The sequence below is a fragment of the Thalia democratica genome, unplaced genomic scaffold (assembly GCF_965202585.1).
Source record: "Thalia democratica unplaced genomic scaffold, ktThaDemo2.hap1.1 HAP1_SCAFFOLD_1286, whole genome shotgun sequence".
NCBI lineage: Eukaryota > Metazoa > Chordata > Thaliacea > Salpida > Salpidae > Thalia > Thalia democratica.
This window is the reverse complement of record NW_028140175.1, coordinates 1-16,494: the sequence shown is the minus strand read 5'-3', so window position 1 is coordinate 16,494 and position 16,494 is coordinate 1. Positions and strand designations below refer to the sequence as shown.

At 27.5% G+C, this 16,494-nt stretch overlaps 2 protein-coding genes across 2 annotated transcripts; both read right to left on the bottom strand.

Moving 5' to 3' along the window:
* Positions 1 to 2,172: 2,172 nt before the first annotated feature.
* Positions 2,173 to 9,285, bottom strand: LOC145848205 (intraflagellar transport protein 74 homolog). The gene is made up of 11 exons (XM_082953841.1): positions 9,115 to 9,285; positions 8,221 to 8,308; positions 7,599 to 7,763; positions 7,053 to 7,232; positions 6,659 to 6,754; positions 6,240 to 6,349; positions 5,211 to 5,436; positions 4,558 to 4,764; positions 3,810 to 3,997; positions 3,140 to 3,365; positions 2,173 to 2,286 (listed from the first exon to the last, which is right to left on the bottom strand). Exons 1-11 carry the CDS (start codon positions 9,270 to 9,272, stop codon positions 2,173 to 2,175), a joined length of 1,758 nt encoding a protein of 585 aa, XP_082809967.1. The 5' UTR covers positions 9,273 to 9,285.
* A 629-nt stretch (positions 9,286 to 9,914) lies between these two features.
* LOC145848204 (uncharacterized) lies at positions 9,915 to 10,787 on the bottom strand. Its single transcript, XM_082953840.1, has one exon. It carries the CDS (start codon positions 10,785 to 10,787, stop codon positions 9,915 to 9,917), a length of 873 nt encoding a protein of 290 aa, XP_082809966.1.
* Between the last annotated feature and the right edge of the window lie 5,707 nt (positions 10,788 to 16,494).

Sequence of the window (16,494 nt, the reverse complement as noted above, 5' to 3'; positions counted from 1 at the left end):
TGCGCACCAACAGTTTAAAAAAAACATTAAGTTTAACAAAAAAATACAGATAAAATTATTTCAATAAGAATCATCTATCAGTTTACTCAATAGAAATAAATACTTCCGAGAGTAGCTACGATATCAAAGTATTTTAACAACAAAAACTAAATAAACTTGAAAAATCAACGTTCATTGATAGACATAAAGATTTTTTAAAAATAAATTTTCAAACAAAACAGCAGCTTCAAGCAATTTTCAGCAAGAGCAACAAAACAATTTAAACTTAAACTTTTCAGAGGTTTGGTTATTGAGCCCGTATGGGTTTGATTTGACCTGCACTCTGGGAGACTAGAACTTTCAGTAATTCAATCTTGCAGGCTATTTTTGCAGTAGCCATGCCCAGACCTCAGATTAACCAAGACAGCGCCTTCAGATAAATTACCACAGCATTCACTGCGCACATCAAGGTTTCTTTGTTTTCAAATTGTTTCTTTCAAAGTTACTGAGAAGAAAAACCACCTAATATTTTGTTCTTGTTTCATGTCTTTTTCCTGAGACTGTTGCTGAGGTGATTTTCAAAGTCTTGCAGCTTCAAGGTATCAAGTTTATATTAAAGCTGTTCTGTTTCAAGTTGGGTCGTTATAGAACTAATTTTTTTATGTTTAAATGTTTTCTGAAAACATGTAACTCGTGAAGAAAGCTTAGCAGTTTATTACTATACGATGGTATAATGTCAATTTGAAGTATATCATTTTTTACTTTTATTGCGTACAAATTGCCTTTCAAAGTTAAAACTTTCATTCGAAAATGGATCAAAAAAGTTGTTATAGTTTAGATAAAACGTTAAATAACTTTAACTACTCTGATTAAAAAGTACAATCTCAACTATTTCAGTGTATACGTATCTTTTTGGTTTCGAGCAAAACTGTTTTAAAACTTTATGGTTTTATGAACGAAGGTTCATAGTCTCTGCTGTACTTCCAAAACTCATAACGTCTGTATATACTTGCATTATATAGAGGTATGTACAGCATATTTCCGTGTTTACATTTATTATTTCCTCACGCACATTCTTCATTTCTGTCAAATTTTCTTTGATCGATTGTGGTAACAGACACTTGCTAAAATCTTTTTTAGGTTTCAAAAATATCCTTATGTTTGAAAAACTATTTATTTTCATTTTATCTGCTAACACCTAAGCTAACATTTTCAAAACACACGAACTAATAATCAAACTACCTAAATTGCTAGCTGTTAGAAAATCCAAGTAAAAACTGGACAAATTAATAGATTTTAATTAATCTATACGCCTACCAAGTAGTTTTTTCGTATGGTATGTTATTGCGTGCAGTAACTTCTCGCGAATCTTCACTCAATTTTGGTCACGATTATTAGAATTCTTAGTTTTTTCTCAGTGAAAATAGCTTTTCTTTCAAAAAATATACATAAAAAACTTAAATAAAAGTAATAAAAACTTATTTCGTTATTAATTTTTAAAATCAATGATGAAAGAAACTATTTACTAGGTACAATTAGTAATTTCTACCTCTCGCTTAATTACGAACTTTTGCTGTGGACGCATTAAGCGTAGATTAACGAAAGACTACAGTGTATTGTAAACAATATCTGTAAAAATATATAATTAATTTTCTATAACTTCCAATGTGACATTGGTCCATCAAATAAGTTAAAATACTTATACTAACACATATTATATAAGATTAATATGTGTTTATTACATGTATTGTTTTCATAATTGCTTTTTGACTAACAAATTTAAATGAAAACTTATAACATAAAAAATATTATAAGAGTCTTTATAAGTTTAAATTAGTTTTCAACCTTTTCATTTGTTTATCAAACACTGACAAATTAACTTAATTTAGTTTTAAAAAAAATCTTGTAAAAATTGTACTGCATATACAATACTTTTAACATTTAAGTATTATTTTAACCACGTAAAGCTATCTCGAAATATGATAAATAAACAAAAAACAAGTTTTATTAAAAAACTACAACGATAAAAATCACAGGAAACATAAAATTAATTTTTAAAACAATATTAAGACGTAAAGTAAAAAATGATCAATGTAAATATATCAGTTTAAAAAATATTAAAAATATATGAATTTGTAATCAGTTTGAATAATGTTTTTTTATTTAAATTAAAAGTAATACAAAACTCAGTGTTTATAACAAGTTAGTAGCAACTAATTCTTGTATTAATTTGTTAGCTACATTCACATCTTTCAATATTTCTGTTTTCAATTGATCACAATCTGCAGAGTTATTTGCAATATATTCCTGTAAAAGAAACTATGTTAGTTATTTGCTATGTATTCCTGTAAAAAAATATGTATTATTTGCTTTGTATTCTTGTTGAAAATATAATACTTTGCTATGTATTCCTGTTAAAATTATATAAACAATGTGTTATGTATTCCTGTTAAAATTATATAAACAATGTGTTATGTATTCCTGTTAAAATTATATAAACAATTTGCTATGTATTCCTGTTAAAATTCTAATAACTATTTTTATTTTTAACTGTTAAAATTGTATAAGTATGTGAAATGCTAAAATTGTATAAATTTGCTATGTATTCCTGTTTAAATTGTAAAAGTTATTTGCAACGTATTCTTTTTAAATTTTTTTTTTAAACTACTATTTACAAAACATAACTTAAAATTTAAACTATTTAAATTAACTTATAAGCATTTTTAACACTTACTTATTTAAAACAAAAACAAACTGAAAATATTTCACCGATGGTATGCATATATCTTTGAACGGAAAACCGTTTTATATTTAAATTAAAAATGAGACACACTTCAAAAACTTTGACGTCTAAGTTCAGTTGCAGTATTTCAGTACATGTGTATATACTCAAAAAGTTAATTTGATTCGATTATATAATCAAAGTAATTTTATTGGTTATTCGAAATATAATATCCAAAAAAAAATTAACTTGTATATAAGTCAAGGTTTTAATGGCAAAATTAAGTTTTTGAACTTAATTATGAACATTTATACTAAAATTATAAACCAATTAAAAGTTTTCATAGCGAAAATCTTTTTTTTCCAAATTCTGCAATTATCTCTCATACAACTAACAAACTACATATGATTATGTACTAAATAATATGTTGGCAAAAACCTTCATGGCGAAATTAGTTTGTTCCAGATGCTGCAGCTTCCTCTCCTGATTGGCCAATTGCACGTGGGTATCGTCGCGCTCCAGTGATTTCTTCAGATCGTTGTACTTTCTCCTCAGTACTTCCAAATTGTCGCTAACGTGTACCTTCCTCCTACGAAGTTCGTCCTCCTGGGTTTGCAGGTCCAATTTGCGCTGGACAGCTTTCTCGCGTAGAGAGTCAAGATCGCTATTGAAAATAATGATGCCTTTTAAATTATTTATTTTTATTTGTTTGAGTATTTTAAAGACTTTTAATTACTTATTTCCAGTTTGTTTTGAATAGCCTTGTCGCGTAGTGATTCCTGATCGTTGTTTGGAAAAACGATTAAGAATGCATTTTATGTTGATTAACTCATACAATTGTTAAACTTAAAGTTTTGGGTTATTTAAACCAATGTATAAGACCTTAAATCAATCAAGATCAGGTTTGCACAACCTGAAAATGTTTGGTTTTTTAACTTAATCACAGTTCATTAAATTAGCTTACACCCAGTATTAAATCTTTAAATGAAAATAATTATTAAGTATTTTAAAAAATAACTAAAAAATTAAACCTAACAAATATAAAGTAATAAAACTATTCAAAATATAAACTTTTTTTTCGTAACATCAAAAATTAATAAATACCAACTTATAAGTTAGAAGGTCATCTTCCATCTCTTGAATCTTGTCAGTGAGGAACTCCCTCTCTTTGGTGATCTTCTCATGGAGATCTTCAACTTTCTGCAGATCTTCTTCCAACTGAGTGCTTTCTACTTGTAATGATTGGTTTGTTGTTTCTGCTTTCTGCAACTCTCCCTCCTTGAACTCCAAATCGTCCTGCGTGCGATTATAATATAATAAATATAATATTCAGAAGAAAAATTCAAGTACACAAGCGCTTTGAATTCATACCTGCTTGGGAGGTTGTGACCAGTATATCGATTAGTAATATTATCTTAATTATGTGTGAATAATACATTTTTTCATGTATGTATACAGGGTTGCCACTCGTTTTTCCATTTTTTTTTCCAGGTTTTCCAAACTTCTTCCAGGTTTTTAAAAGTACATTTTTTTGGGTCTATTTTTAGTTTTAAGCTAATTTCTATATAAGAAACTGTGTTTAGTAGTATAACAACATTGAAAAGATACTGTAAAGTTACTTTAAATGTGTTTTTTAATCAACAAATTTTCGATGATGACAAAAAAAATTATTTATATGATAGATTTTTTGTGTCAAATCGAAATTTTACTACTAAAAAAGTTAAAATTATTTAAAATTCTAGGTTTTTTATCAAAATTCCAGGTTTTTCCTGGTTATTTTTGCCTAAATCGTCAAATTCCAGGTTTTTCCAGGTAAAGTGGCAACCCTGTGTATATTAATAATTCAAAAACTTCACCTTGAGCGCTTTTAGTTCATTCCTACTAGGCAAGTTGTGCCCAGCGTTTATCAGTTTGCTGCTTTGCGCCAGTAGAACCTGTATAGTTTCCTGCAGTTGCTCGATAGTTGTCACTTCCTTCCGCTCCATTTCCGGAAATGACGTCATGAATTGTTCTATAAGCTTGTCGCGTTTCTGAAGCTCCCTGAACTTCGACGTTTGTTCGCTCTGTGGGTTAGAATAAAAGTTTAATCTGGGGAAAATTATATAATTCTTTTTTGGAGATGTGATAAAAAGTTAAAAACTTGAATAGATAAGTAAATTTGTAGAAGTTTGGTTTTACATAAACTTGAAACAAAAGTGTCTAAATAATCTAATGATCTCAACAGCTATATCATTTAAAATAATTAATTTACAAAAAAAAAATAATATTAATTTAAACCTTTATTTTTTTGAATTTACAACCTAATCATTAAGTTAGTTTTCTATATCCTTATTGACTTATTACCTTAATCTTAATTTAAAAATATGGTTATATAACCTAACACAGCGTTTAAATATAACCTTAATTTAACTATATGCTTTCTGATCTTCAAGCTAACTCTCTAAACATCCAATATCTTCTTGTATCTTATAATAAATAGATAAAAGTACTGTTTTTCTAGTTCGATTACCTCCTGATCATCAAGTTGACTCTCTATGTCTCCTATTTCTTCCTGCATCTTGCTGATCTTCTCGTCCAGATCCCTTCCCTGCCTCCCCAGCGCGCTTATCTCCTGGTTGTTCTGCTTCACTCCCCCCATCACCTCCTTCTGCTCCTCCTCCGGTGACTTGTCTGTCGCCGATTGCTGCTCCAACTCCTCCTTCTTCTGCTGCAGTGTGGACAGTTGCTCGTACAATCTGTTTGTGAGAGTTTTAGCTCAATTTGTGTTTATGACGTCACAACATTTAGACGTAATTTAAGGAGGATTAATGACGTCACAGTTCATGACGATGTAAACACAGCTTAACTTTTGTTTTAATTGTTTATCAATTTTTGGCATTAATTCAAGCTCAAGGTTTTTGTTTGTATGACATCTTAAATTTGTGTTAAATTCAAACCCAAGATTCCCAAAGTCAAAATTATTTTCGGGGAATTTTTGGCTATTGGGGAGAAACAACTAGTAATGAATCAAAAAAGTATATTGGTTTTAAACTAAAATGCGATGTGCGTTAAAGGGTGGGGAAAAACGATTATTTTAAATATCTGCCAAGTGAGTGATGATAACATGTTTTGAAAACTGTGATTAATATATCATGACATTTCCAGGAGTTTGTTACTTGAAAAATGCTCTAAAAAGGTTTAATTAATAAGAATCTATGAAAATGGTAATTTAATAAAAAATACTACATAAATATATATTCACAATTGTTGAAAACACTTATAACAATTGAAACGTTGACAACAATTGAAAGTGTGAAAACACTGTACAATTATTCGTGGTATACAAATCAAGCTTCATATTTTCCTTCGTTTAAAATACTAAAGGCCATTATGCTAAGTGAAAAGAAAAATTTAGAAAAATAAATTAAACAATCTTCAAAACAACTTCAGTTTTAAGTAGATCTCAACTGATGCTGACTTGTAAGTTTTATAATAATAAAAACAATGAGAAACATTATTATAAATACTAAAAAACTAACAAACTAAATAAATAATTAACCTGACAGCTTCAGTTTTTAGTGGATCTCCACTGATACTGACTTGTAAGTTTTCTTCTTCTTGATTCAATTCTTCTGCTTCTTCTTCCATCTTTGCCACTTGTCCCGCCGTCTGTTTGAATTAAAAAGTATCAATTTGATATAAAGGTTGTATGCAAGAAATTTGAAAGCAGCAAAATATAACACAAAAATTAAAGTAGAATGTAATTTTAAGTAATTAAAAACTTTTTTCAATATACTACCTGCCTTTAGTTTTAATAAGTTTTAAAATGTCTTATAAATTTTATGAAAACGTTAGAATATTAAAAAAAAATTGTGGGAACATAAAGCAAACTTACAGTTATTCCGATCTTCTTCAGTAAATTGTACCTGGCTCATATATAAAACATATACAAACATAAATCTAGGGTAATTAACTTACAGTTATTCCGATCTTCTTCAACAAATTATACCTGGATCTCGTCTTCTGATCCATGTCCATCACCCGTTGCTCCGTTCGCCTTCTCAGCCTCTCTACCTATAAATAATTACAAATAGACTTTGAAAAAGAATAAAAACTTTAGAAAAAATAAAAGCAAACCACATAAACAAAAATATAAATTAAAAAACAGAAAAAAATTATTTAAAAATAATGGTTATAAAATACTGAAAATCAAATTTTAGAACTTTTATAAAATAAGTAAAACTAGAAGAAAAAACTGTTAAAAATAAAATAAATACCTTATACATAAAAACCCCTTTCTTCATTTCTACAACCTCGTTCAGAAAAGTACTAAAACTTAAACAACAATAAAACACAATAAACAAACAAATACCTCTTTCTCCATCTCCTTCACCTCCCGCATCTTCCCTTCCTCCTGTTCCATCATCCTCTCCAGCGAGTCTTCGTCCCGATCGTTCTTCATCTTCACCTGCTGCATCTCCTCCATCATCTCCACGAGCTCCTTCGACGTGTTGATGCGGTCCAGTACCGCGTTGTAGTCGTGCAGTTCGCCCTGTGTTACGTCATTGTATGGTTGTTACGTCATAAAAATTGTTGGGTTTTTAATCCAACACATCTTTATTCTAACAAGCATCTTGTTTGATATATGTATTACAACTTATTGATTAAAATATAAATATCAACCAAACCACATGGCTAAACAGATAAAAATATTTTAGGTAAATTTAGCTTCTTTGCATCCCCAATGAAGTTATCAGGCGTTCAGTTTACCAACCGAGTCAGTTTTCTACTCAAAATCAACTAACCTTATTATCATAAACTAGGTTAGTTTCATCTCTTCTCTCTTTTCTCAAACATGAGGAACTTATTACGTATGGTGAAATATCTAGTAACTTTAATTAATAATTATAATACAAACCTTAATTTCATCGACTTGATTGGCTAATATCTCAGCTCTCTTCTCAAACATGAGGAACGTGTTATTTTCCTCCTGTTTCTGCTGGCATTCCTGGTCAACTTTTCTCATTTCTGACGTCAGTCTGTTCACTTGGCTCCTCAACTCTCCCAACCAGTACGTGCGGTCCTGGTGAGTGTAAAAGTTATAAGAAAAGTGGCTAAGTGCTCTTCAAAAACACTACAAGAAAATAAATAACAGTTCAGAAAATGATATTTTAACAATAAAACTTATGGTTTATACTAACTTAGTTATACTTAAAAAATTATATTTCAAACTGTGTACAGTCCAGTTTTCAGTAAAAAAACAAAAACTGTTGTAAGTTTTTTTTTGGTTATATGGTAGTAACGGCTATAAAAATATGTATTCATTTTGTATCAACTTTAAAGTGACAAGTTATTTTAAGCTTAAGTTGATATGTAAAGTTAGTTTTAATTTTCAATAACTAAGTTAAATTTCAATGTTTGTAAATAAAATTATCTATTAGTTTTAAAATACTTTTATAGTTTATCAATATTGTGTTAATATATTTAGATAAAAAACAGCAGTAATATTTAAATAGGAAAACAAATATGTATTTAGTCACTTGAATTTGTCTTTGTTGCTGATTGGCAGTTCCCTTTCTATTTCCAGCTGAAGTTTTTATTCCGCTCAAACCATGCTGCGTCATTGGCCTTTAAAAATTTCAATAGTTTGAAATATACTACATTTTTCAATAGATAAACTTAAATAAACTTGTTAGTAAAATTTCAACAACAGTTATTTTGCAGTATAAAGTATGTCTAAATACAAAGTAACTTTATACTCTGTTTTAGTGTTTGTGTTTTGTATGGAGTTATGCACGTAAGTATATGTTTAAATTTTATGATATAACTTATATTTGAAACTTTTAATATCTAAACTGTTAATTTTTAATGATCGATTTTTTATTTGCTCGTCTCTGATGCCACAAATGTTATAAAAAAAAAAAAGATTTTAGTATTATTAGTTTTCAATTTTTGAATAAGAGTGAACAGCTTGATAACAGCTGTTGGTAGAAACACCCTTAATTAACTCCTTGAATAATTATTGTAAAACTAATGTAAGTTTTAAATACTAGGAGATAAAATTAATTCTACCATAGACACATATTTAAAAAACACCATTTTTGAACTATTTGAATTCAGTAGGAATATAAATTAAAATACATTTTTTTCAAGTTTATAATTTATAACAACTTTTCATAAAACAGGTAGCTAAAACAAACTTTACAAAAAGAATCTAAGTGATACAAAATAAATGAAAACTTTTATACTTGTAACACAGTAATATTACTAAAGTAAGTATAAACACAGTAAACAATTTGTCAAAAATAATTTTATTTCGAACTTTTCACAAATAAGTCACCAAAAGAAAAGACAAATTAAGTTTAACACAGTGCTATTGTTATCTACAAGCCACTCAAAATGTTTCAAAAGAAAATTTATACAATTCCACAAACCTGTCCTCAACCCTGACACCTGTCCCACTGAATACGGATGACTGACTACCACCAGGTGTCCCACTTCCCCTCGTGCCAGGTCTGAATCCGGTCCCCAACCTCCGCGAACCACCGGTGGGAGGCCTGTTCATTCTTGACGAGGGCGGTCTGCCTGACATTACTATGTTTATATTTGTTGACGCTGGAAACAGTTTAGGTGAGGGTAGAAAATACTTTGATGATCTTTTATAATATAAAAACATGTTTTATGATATTATTTATAATAGTACATTTTTAATGACTATAAATTTTCTAATCTTTAAAGCTATAGGTTATAAAGGTTAAAAATAAATAAAAATTTCAAATCATATTTCACAAAACAGATGGTATTATACATAAAACATAGCAGAATGAGTATCAAAAACAGTTAATATAAAGAGTTTAAGTATTTTTAAAACATATGAAAACAATGATTTGTTTCAAGACATCAATCTAAAAACATATCTTATAAATTTCAACATTGAAATGCTTATTATTGTTCTCTGACCAATAAACATGTAATAAAATCATTATATGTAGAAACATATAAATGTATTAATATTTTAAAATGTAGTTTGTTAATTTATCTAAATAAACATATAAAATTTGTAATTCAAAAAATACAGTGGTGAAAGTATAAAAATTGTGTAAAAATACAGCAAACACATAAAACTTGAATAAATTCTAAATGAACTTTGAATTGGCACAGTTGAAATGCATAATAAACATTCTACTATGATCTACTTAAATATTTAAAATACAAAAAAAAAATTGAAATCTTTTCAAGCAATCTTTAAAAGCCCATTAGAAATCAATGTTTGAACGTCTCTTTTAAACTCATGACTTCCAGTCATAAGCATGTGTTGAGCCTGATTAGGATTTTCCCTTATCAGCTTCATCAGCCTTTTTATCTCTTCCTTCTGCAAAATCTCCCTCAACTCAGGGTTCTTCAGAACATCTTGGACCTGCCTGTCTTCTTCTGACATTATGTGGGGCTCTTCTGCGGGTGGCCTTGTGTAAATAGGCTGGTTTCTGGTGCCAGTATCACCACTGCTTTTTGCTAAATTTGTGAAGTGTGAACCCAGAATGCCGTAGAACTTTTTGAAGAATTCAGCCACCTCTTTGTCATCTTTGTACTTTTCAAGGGCTGCTTTTGGGTCAGTCTTCATCAGCTCAACTGCCGCAGCATACTTAGGCTGGGCCAGCTTATTCAACAGGTCCTTGTCTGACTCTATGTTCTTTATGATGTCATCGTTCAGCCAATCAGGTGGCTTCATTTGTTGCTTGGTTTTTTCCATCTCCCTTTGCACGTCGTCAAACACCAAATTGGATTTTGCTGAATTTTTGTTGGTGTTGATGACAAAATCAACTTTTGGGTCTTTTTCCATTGCTTTGACAGTTTTCTTAACACCCTTATTAGTATTTTTCTTGACTGGAGGTGCACTTCCAAACAGAAAGCCTTTTTTGAAACCTCCAAAGTCTTTCTTTTGCTTTGGCTTAGCAGGTTTAACATCTTCTTTTATTTCAGTAATTGTAGCAGTTTGCTCAGGTGAAGCTTGGTGGAGTTTTTCATGATTTTTGAACTTTATGTTTCTTACTTTGTCCACCATCTCTGACATGTCTTCTAACGGTGGAATGTCATCAAAGTCATCCATTGCTATTGTTTACTGTTGTTATAATATACCACTGTCTATAGATTTTTTGGTTTATTATTTAGAAAAACTGTAAGTAATATCAAATTCAATAACAACTTTTTGTTTTTAAAATATTTAAAGTTTGTTATTACACGTACAAAAAACTCTAAAAAAAAATTTTAATTTGTTTTAGAAAAATTTATGAAGTTTTATTAATATAATGTAGCTTGAAAACGAACAGATTTAATATTAGTTGTTTCACATTATTAAAAAACTTGTAAATAAAAATTTGCAATCTACATATAGTTTTAAAAGATTATTGTAACTTTTATTTAGAAATTTTCCGAAAGTACTCTAATACTTAAACTTACAAAAACTATTTATTACAGGTATTTAGTAAACAGCCTAATTTTAGGGATATGGCTAATATTGAGAATAACTGTTCTAAAAAATTACAAAAGGTATTTCTTATTTCAACTTTATTATAAATTATCAAACTTTATAAACAAGAGAATTTATTTAGAATTTTTTGTGAAAAGAGTAAATCAGTGAATAGAGTAATCTTTTAAAATACCAGGTATTGTGCATATTAAATTGTCTTTTAAACTACTTCATTTTTTTTTTAATTGACAAAATTTAAAACATCAAGTGTTTGACAGAAAGAGAATTTAAGGGCATTTTTTTTACAAAAATCAACACTGGCTCTAATGTGAAACCATAAAGTGTAAACTACAAGTAGGTTTTCATAGAATACAAACATTTTAGTTATTTTATAAGATTTATAAATCTTTCAATAGTGTCCAATACAAACGTATGGACCACAAACTTTTCAGAGTATATGTTCTTAAAGTTTAAAAATTCACTAAAGGTCTATCTTCTCCTTAATTTTTTGAGCTAGAGACCTGAAATTTTTAGGAAACACTCATTTTATAATTTAAAAAACTTCTAATGTTGGGTCTTTAAAAAAGTTGAAAAATAAAAATTTTAGATAAAAAAAACGAAAATATTAATGTATTTCTCTATAATAACAATTTTATTTTTCAAAATTAAAAGAACTCCTTCATTAAACCCATTTAAATATTAATAATGGACCTAATGTGAAAATTTGAAGAAGATTGGTTAAAAATAAGGATATATCATAGTTATATAACTTTTTATTCCTGATTTTAGTGTGTGCCTTCTATTAGGAATCTGTTGGGGTCACAACCTATCAACGCCTATCTTGAAAGTTACTTTAAATTTTGTTAAGCAATGTCTGATAGCTCAGATTAAACTCTATAAAAAATATCATTTTGTAAAAATCAAGTTTTACCCCCTATGCCCTTAAAAATAATTATGCATAATATAAACTTTAATATTAAAGTGGTACTACTTGTTTGAACTCTTGTTTTATTAAAAAGTTAAATACTTGTGTGTTTATAAGTTATGATATATTTTCACAATCTTAAACAAAAGGATTGCAATTTGTAAAAAGTGACTTTATAGTGACTAACAACTTGAATTTTTATAAGGGTTACCAAAAAGTTTTAATTCTATATAGTTGTAGGTTTTTCCAAACTATATTTTAATATTTATTTAACTTTATAATAACAAAACATGTACAATAAATAAGTTATACTTTACAAAGTTCACTTTAGCATTAGTTATAATAGGTTTTCAAATTTAAATTTTTCATAAAAGTTTTTATAAAAACTGTATCATTAAGTTTCAACAGTATATATTTTAAATACCGATGCAAACATTTACAAAATAGAAAAAAAAACATCTAAATGGCTTGTCACATTTTAGAATAAGTTTTGATTTACTAAACGCATCATTTTTTGAAAACTAAAAACAAAACTGAGACAGCCTGTAGGAGTTACCACCATATCATATTACATTTAGCTAAATAAATATTTCTTTTAATTTAATATCACAACACTTTTAGCCTACAGCATATTTTTAAGCTATGAAAATGTTGACCATTCAGGAGTTAGTCTTGTATTTTGCGAGATGAATGATTTTATTTTTATTAAAAATCTGAGTATACCACCTCAAAAACTTTTTAGTGAAATTTTCATTTTCATACAAATAAACTCTGAGAAATTGCAGTGGTCAAGATGTTTGATTTTGAAGCTTTTACATTTTTTTAATTTTCAATTTCCTTATTTTCAAATATAACTTATATTTCAAACTACTATAAAAACTAATTAATCTTTTATAAAAAAATCAGTTTATGTAACAAAATGATTATTTTATTGGTTTAAGTCTAAAATAACAAAATTTTTTAAATAAACAAATGAATTCAAAAAAAATCCAGTTCAGTTTTTTCTTTTGTAAATGAGAGCAAAAACTATTTTAATAAGTAAAAGACGGTAAGTTAACTAAACATTACAAACTTTACAATTAAAGGTTTAAGGTGTGGCTTCAACGCATTAAAATTTTTATAGATTAACACTGCAAGGTCAAGATCCATAGGTTTACACACAAACAAGAAAAAAAAAATTGAAAGACATATATAATACTTGAATCAACTTTTTGTAACAGTTTTCACTGAAGCAAAATGCTATTATTATTATATTATTCAACTTGTTGTTTATTAGAACTGCTTTAATTTTTTTATCAATAACATTTATATTTCTTTTTATTAGATTTAAAACGATGAAGATATTTTTGTGCAAAGTAATTGTATTTGCTTTAATTTGTCACTTTTAAAGCATTTTTTATTTCACTTTATCATTTTTCACTCAAAAACTCTTTTTATTGAAATAAATTATTGATAGCAATACCTTAAATATTTCATAATTAATATGTAAAATTTCTTGAATGTTTAGTGAAAATTTTATATAACAGAGACTTTTGAGAAATTTGTTCCAGTTCTCTGAATTTCTTGTAGGTTTTTGAAAGTACATGTTTATGTATCTAATTTTAGTTGAATGTTAAGTTTAAAATTTAAAACTTTGTTAAGTAGTTTAACATAACTGAAAAGATACTGTAAAACTACTTGAAATGGGCTTTTTAATAAAAAAATGATGATGACAAAATATAATATATATATAATATTTTTTTTGTGTCAAATCAAAATTTTACTACTTAATTTGTAAATATCTTTGCAGAAAATCATATTGAGAATTAATTATATTTAAAATTAAAATTCTTACTGAATCAATTCTTAATACTTTATAAGTCAATAGTTACTGATAAGCTTTTAGAATTTAGACTATCTTTTTCATCTAAGTTTTTAACATTTTATCTTGTATGCAATATTTAAATTATGCAGTTTTTTAATGGTTTTACTATGTAACTACTTTTTTACCATGTTTTAAAATCATTTATTAAGTTCAGTTTAATAAATACAAACTGCAAAATTTAATAACCAAAATATATTGGTATGAAAAACTCAGTCATGCATAAAAGTATTTTCAATTCTTAGCTGAAGCATCTTAACAACATTTCCAATAAAAAGTATATTTGGCTAGCACTTAAAAATCAAGAGCAGGGCAGAGCTTTAAAATTTGTTCTGTTTTAAAGTTTTTAAGTAAACGAAGTAACAACTAACAACAAAACGTAAATTTTTCAACGAGATATTTTTAGTTTACAAACAATTTACAGACAGATGAATTCTTCAGAACAGTATTCAAGATTTCTAAAACTTTATTACTTTTTTATTAAAAAAAAATAAGTGCTAGTGTTTTATTTATCAAAAGTCTATAGATTTATTAACTTTTTAAAAAATATCTATTTTTTGTTAATATTTTTGTGTGTAAGTAATTTTATAAATTTTTACGCGTTTTTTGTAAAAATATTTTTATTTTTTTTGCTTTAAATTCAGTAACATTTAAAATTTTTCATAATTTTGCAAAAAAATTTCAAACAATCTTTGTTTAATTTAATATATTACACAGCATAGATTTATTTATTGAAAAACGTAAGTAGCATCTTTCATACTGTATGTTTTAGATCTTTACTGTTTTTTCTTTCTTCTTTTGGTCCTTTCTAATTCGTAGTCCATTCGGTACTGCTAAATAAAAGATAGATAAGCTTTAATTCATCAAATACTAATATGAAAGTTTTTATAATTGCTTTTACGCATAAAAATTTAGCAAAGTTGTAATAATAATTATAGTTTAAACCTTAATAATTATTATACTTTTTTTAGACTTTAATGTTCCATAAATGACATCTAGTTAATTAAACTTATAAGCAATGTATTATTTTGTAGTTTAAAAAACAATGGTGCTTTTTTTAGATATTACTAATAAAAACAAACCAGCTTTCAAAATAAGTTAAGCATCAAAATGCCTTATTTTATCCAAAAAAAATTCGATGTACATTTTATTCAACTAGCCTGTAAAAAAATACTTTTCAAATGCTAAAATAAACAAAATAAGATTTTATGTACATAAATCAAACCTTTTTTTTTCTTTTTAGTTTTCTACATTGTGTTAAACTTGTTTCTTTCCTTTTATTCTTTTCTTTGTTGATTAATTGAAGGTCCATACTCAAACACACTCACAGTCACAAAAACAAGTTAAGTAGTTACATTTTAATACAGCTTACTTTTAATTATATTATATAATAAAACAAAATACCTGTACATTCGCATTTGCAGAAAAACCTTGCTGACCAGACTCTAGTAAAAATTTTGTTTCATTTTGATTGCTGCTACCTTAAATGTTTAAGTTTTTGCACAAAAGAACTAATAGAAACCATGAAAATCACTCTTATCACTAGTTTTTTTTAAACTGTCTAACCTTCAAGACTTATTTCAAATAGGGAGCTAGATAGAGAATTGGCAATCGCATCCAAGCCGTCAAAACTGTCAACTGAGTAAACTCGTTCCTCAACATTTGCTGCTAATAACTGTAAATGTTTATAATATAACTAAAACAGTTTTATATATTAAAGTCTAAGAAAAGTTTTTGTCAAAAAATTATTTATCTCAATAATGTTAAAGTAGTGACGAGTAGCCCAATGAAGTAAAAATATTTTTCTAAAGGTCCATTTACCATTTTTATAAACGTCATTTTTATTTTTTGAATTAAGAATGCTATTTTTGTTTAATCTAGTATAAATACTTATATATGCAAATTACCGACCTTCAACTCGTTTTGCTTGATTTTCTTGCCCACTCCGACGGAGTACATGACGACTCCTGACTCCTCCAAAGACATCTGAGCTCTCTTCAGCCTCCCGTGTATGTTGTCCGATGAACTAAAATAGAATTTATTAATAATTTATATATTTTTTAAAAATATTTTAAAGTAAAACACTTAATATGCCTAGATTTTTTTCCAAGTAAATAGTTTATTTTTGTACCCTTATAAATTAGGAGCTTAAACATTAAACTAAAAACGATTCTACAAATTAGTAGTTAAAAAAACACAGAACCTATTTAAAATTATAACTTCTTGTCATAATTGCTTATTTAAAACTATCCATCAGTCGATATGATAAGAGTTTGATTCATTTTATGCTTTATAAGTTTTGTCGCATATTTTTATACCAAACTTTTGTTATTTTAAGAAACACAATTACACTGTTTAACCGCATAGCAGATTTTCAAAATGTAAACCTTATTAAAATAGAATGCTTTATAGTAGTACTTTCTTGTATTATATGTTTAAAACTAACTCTCCATCAGTCAGTGTGATGAGTATTTGATTGGTCTTGCCGTCGTTATGCTTGGGTGAATTCTTGAAAACTTTCAAGCTCCTCTCGAGTCCCTCGCACGTCGGAGTCAGCCCGC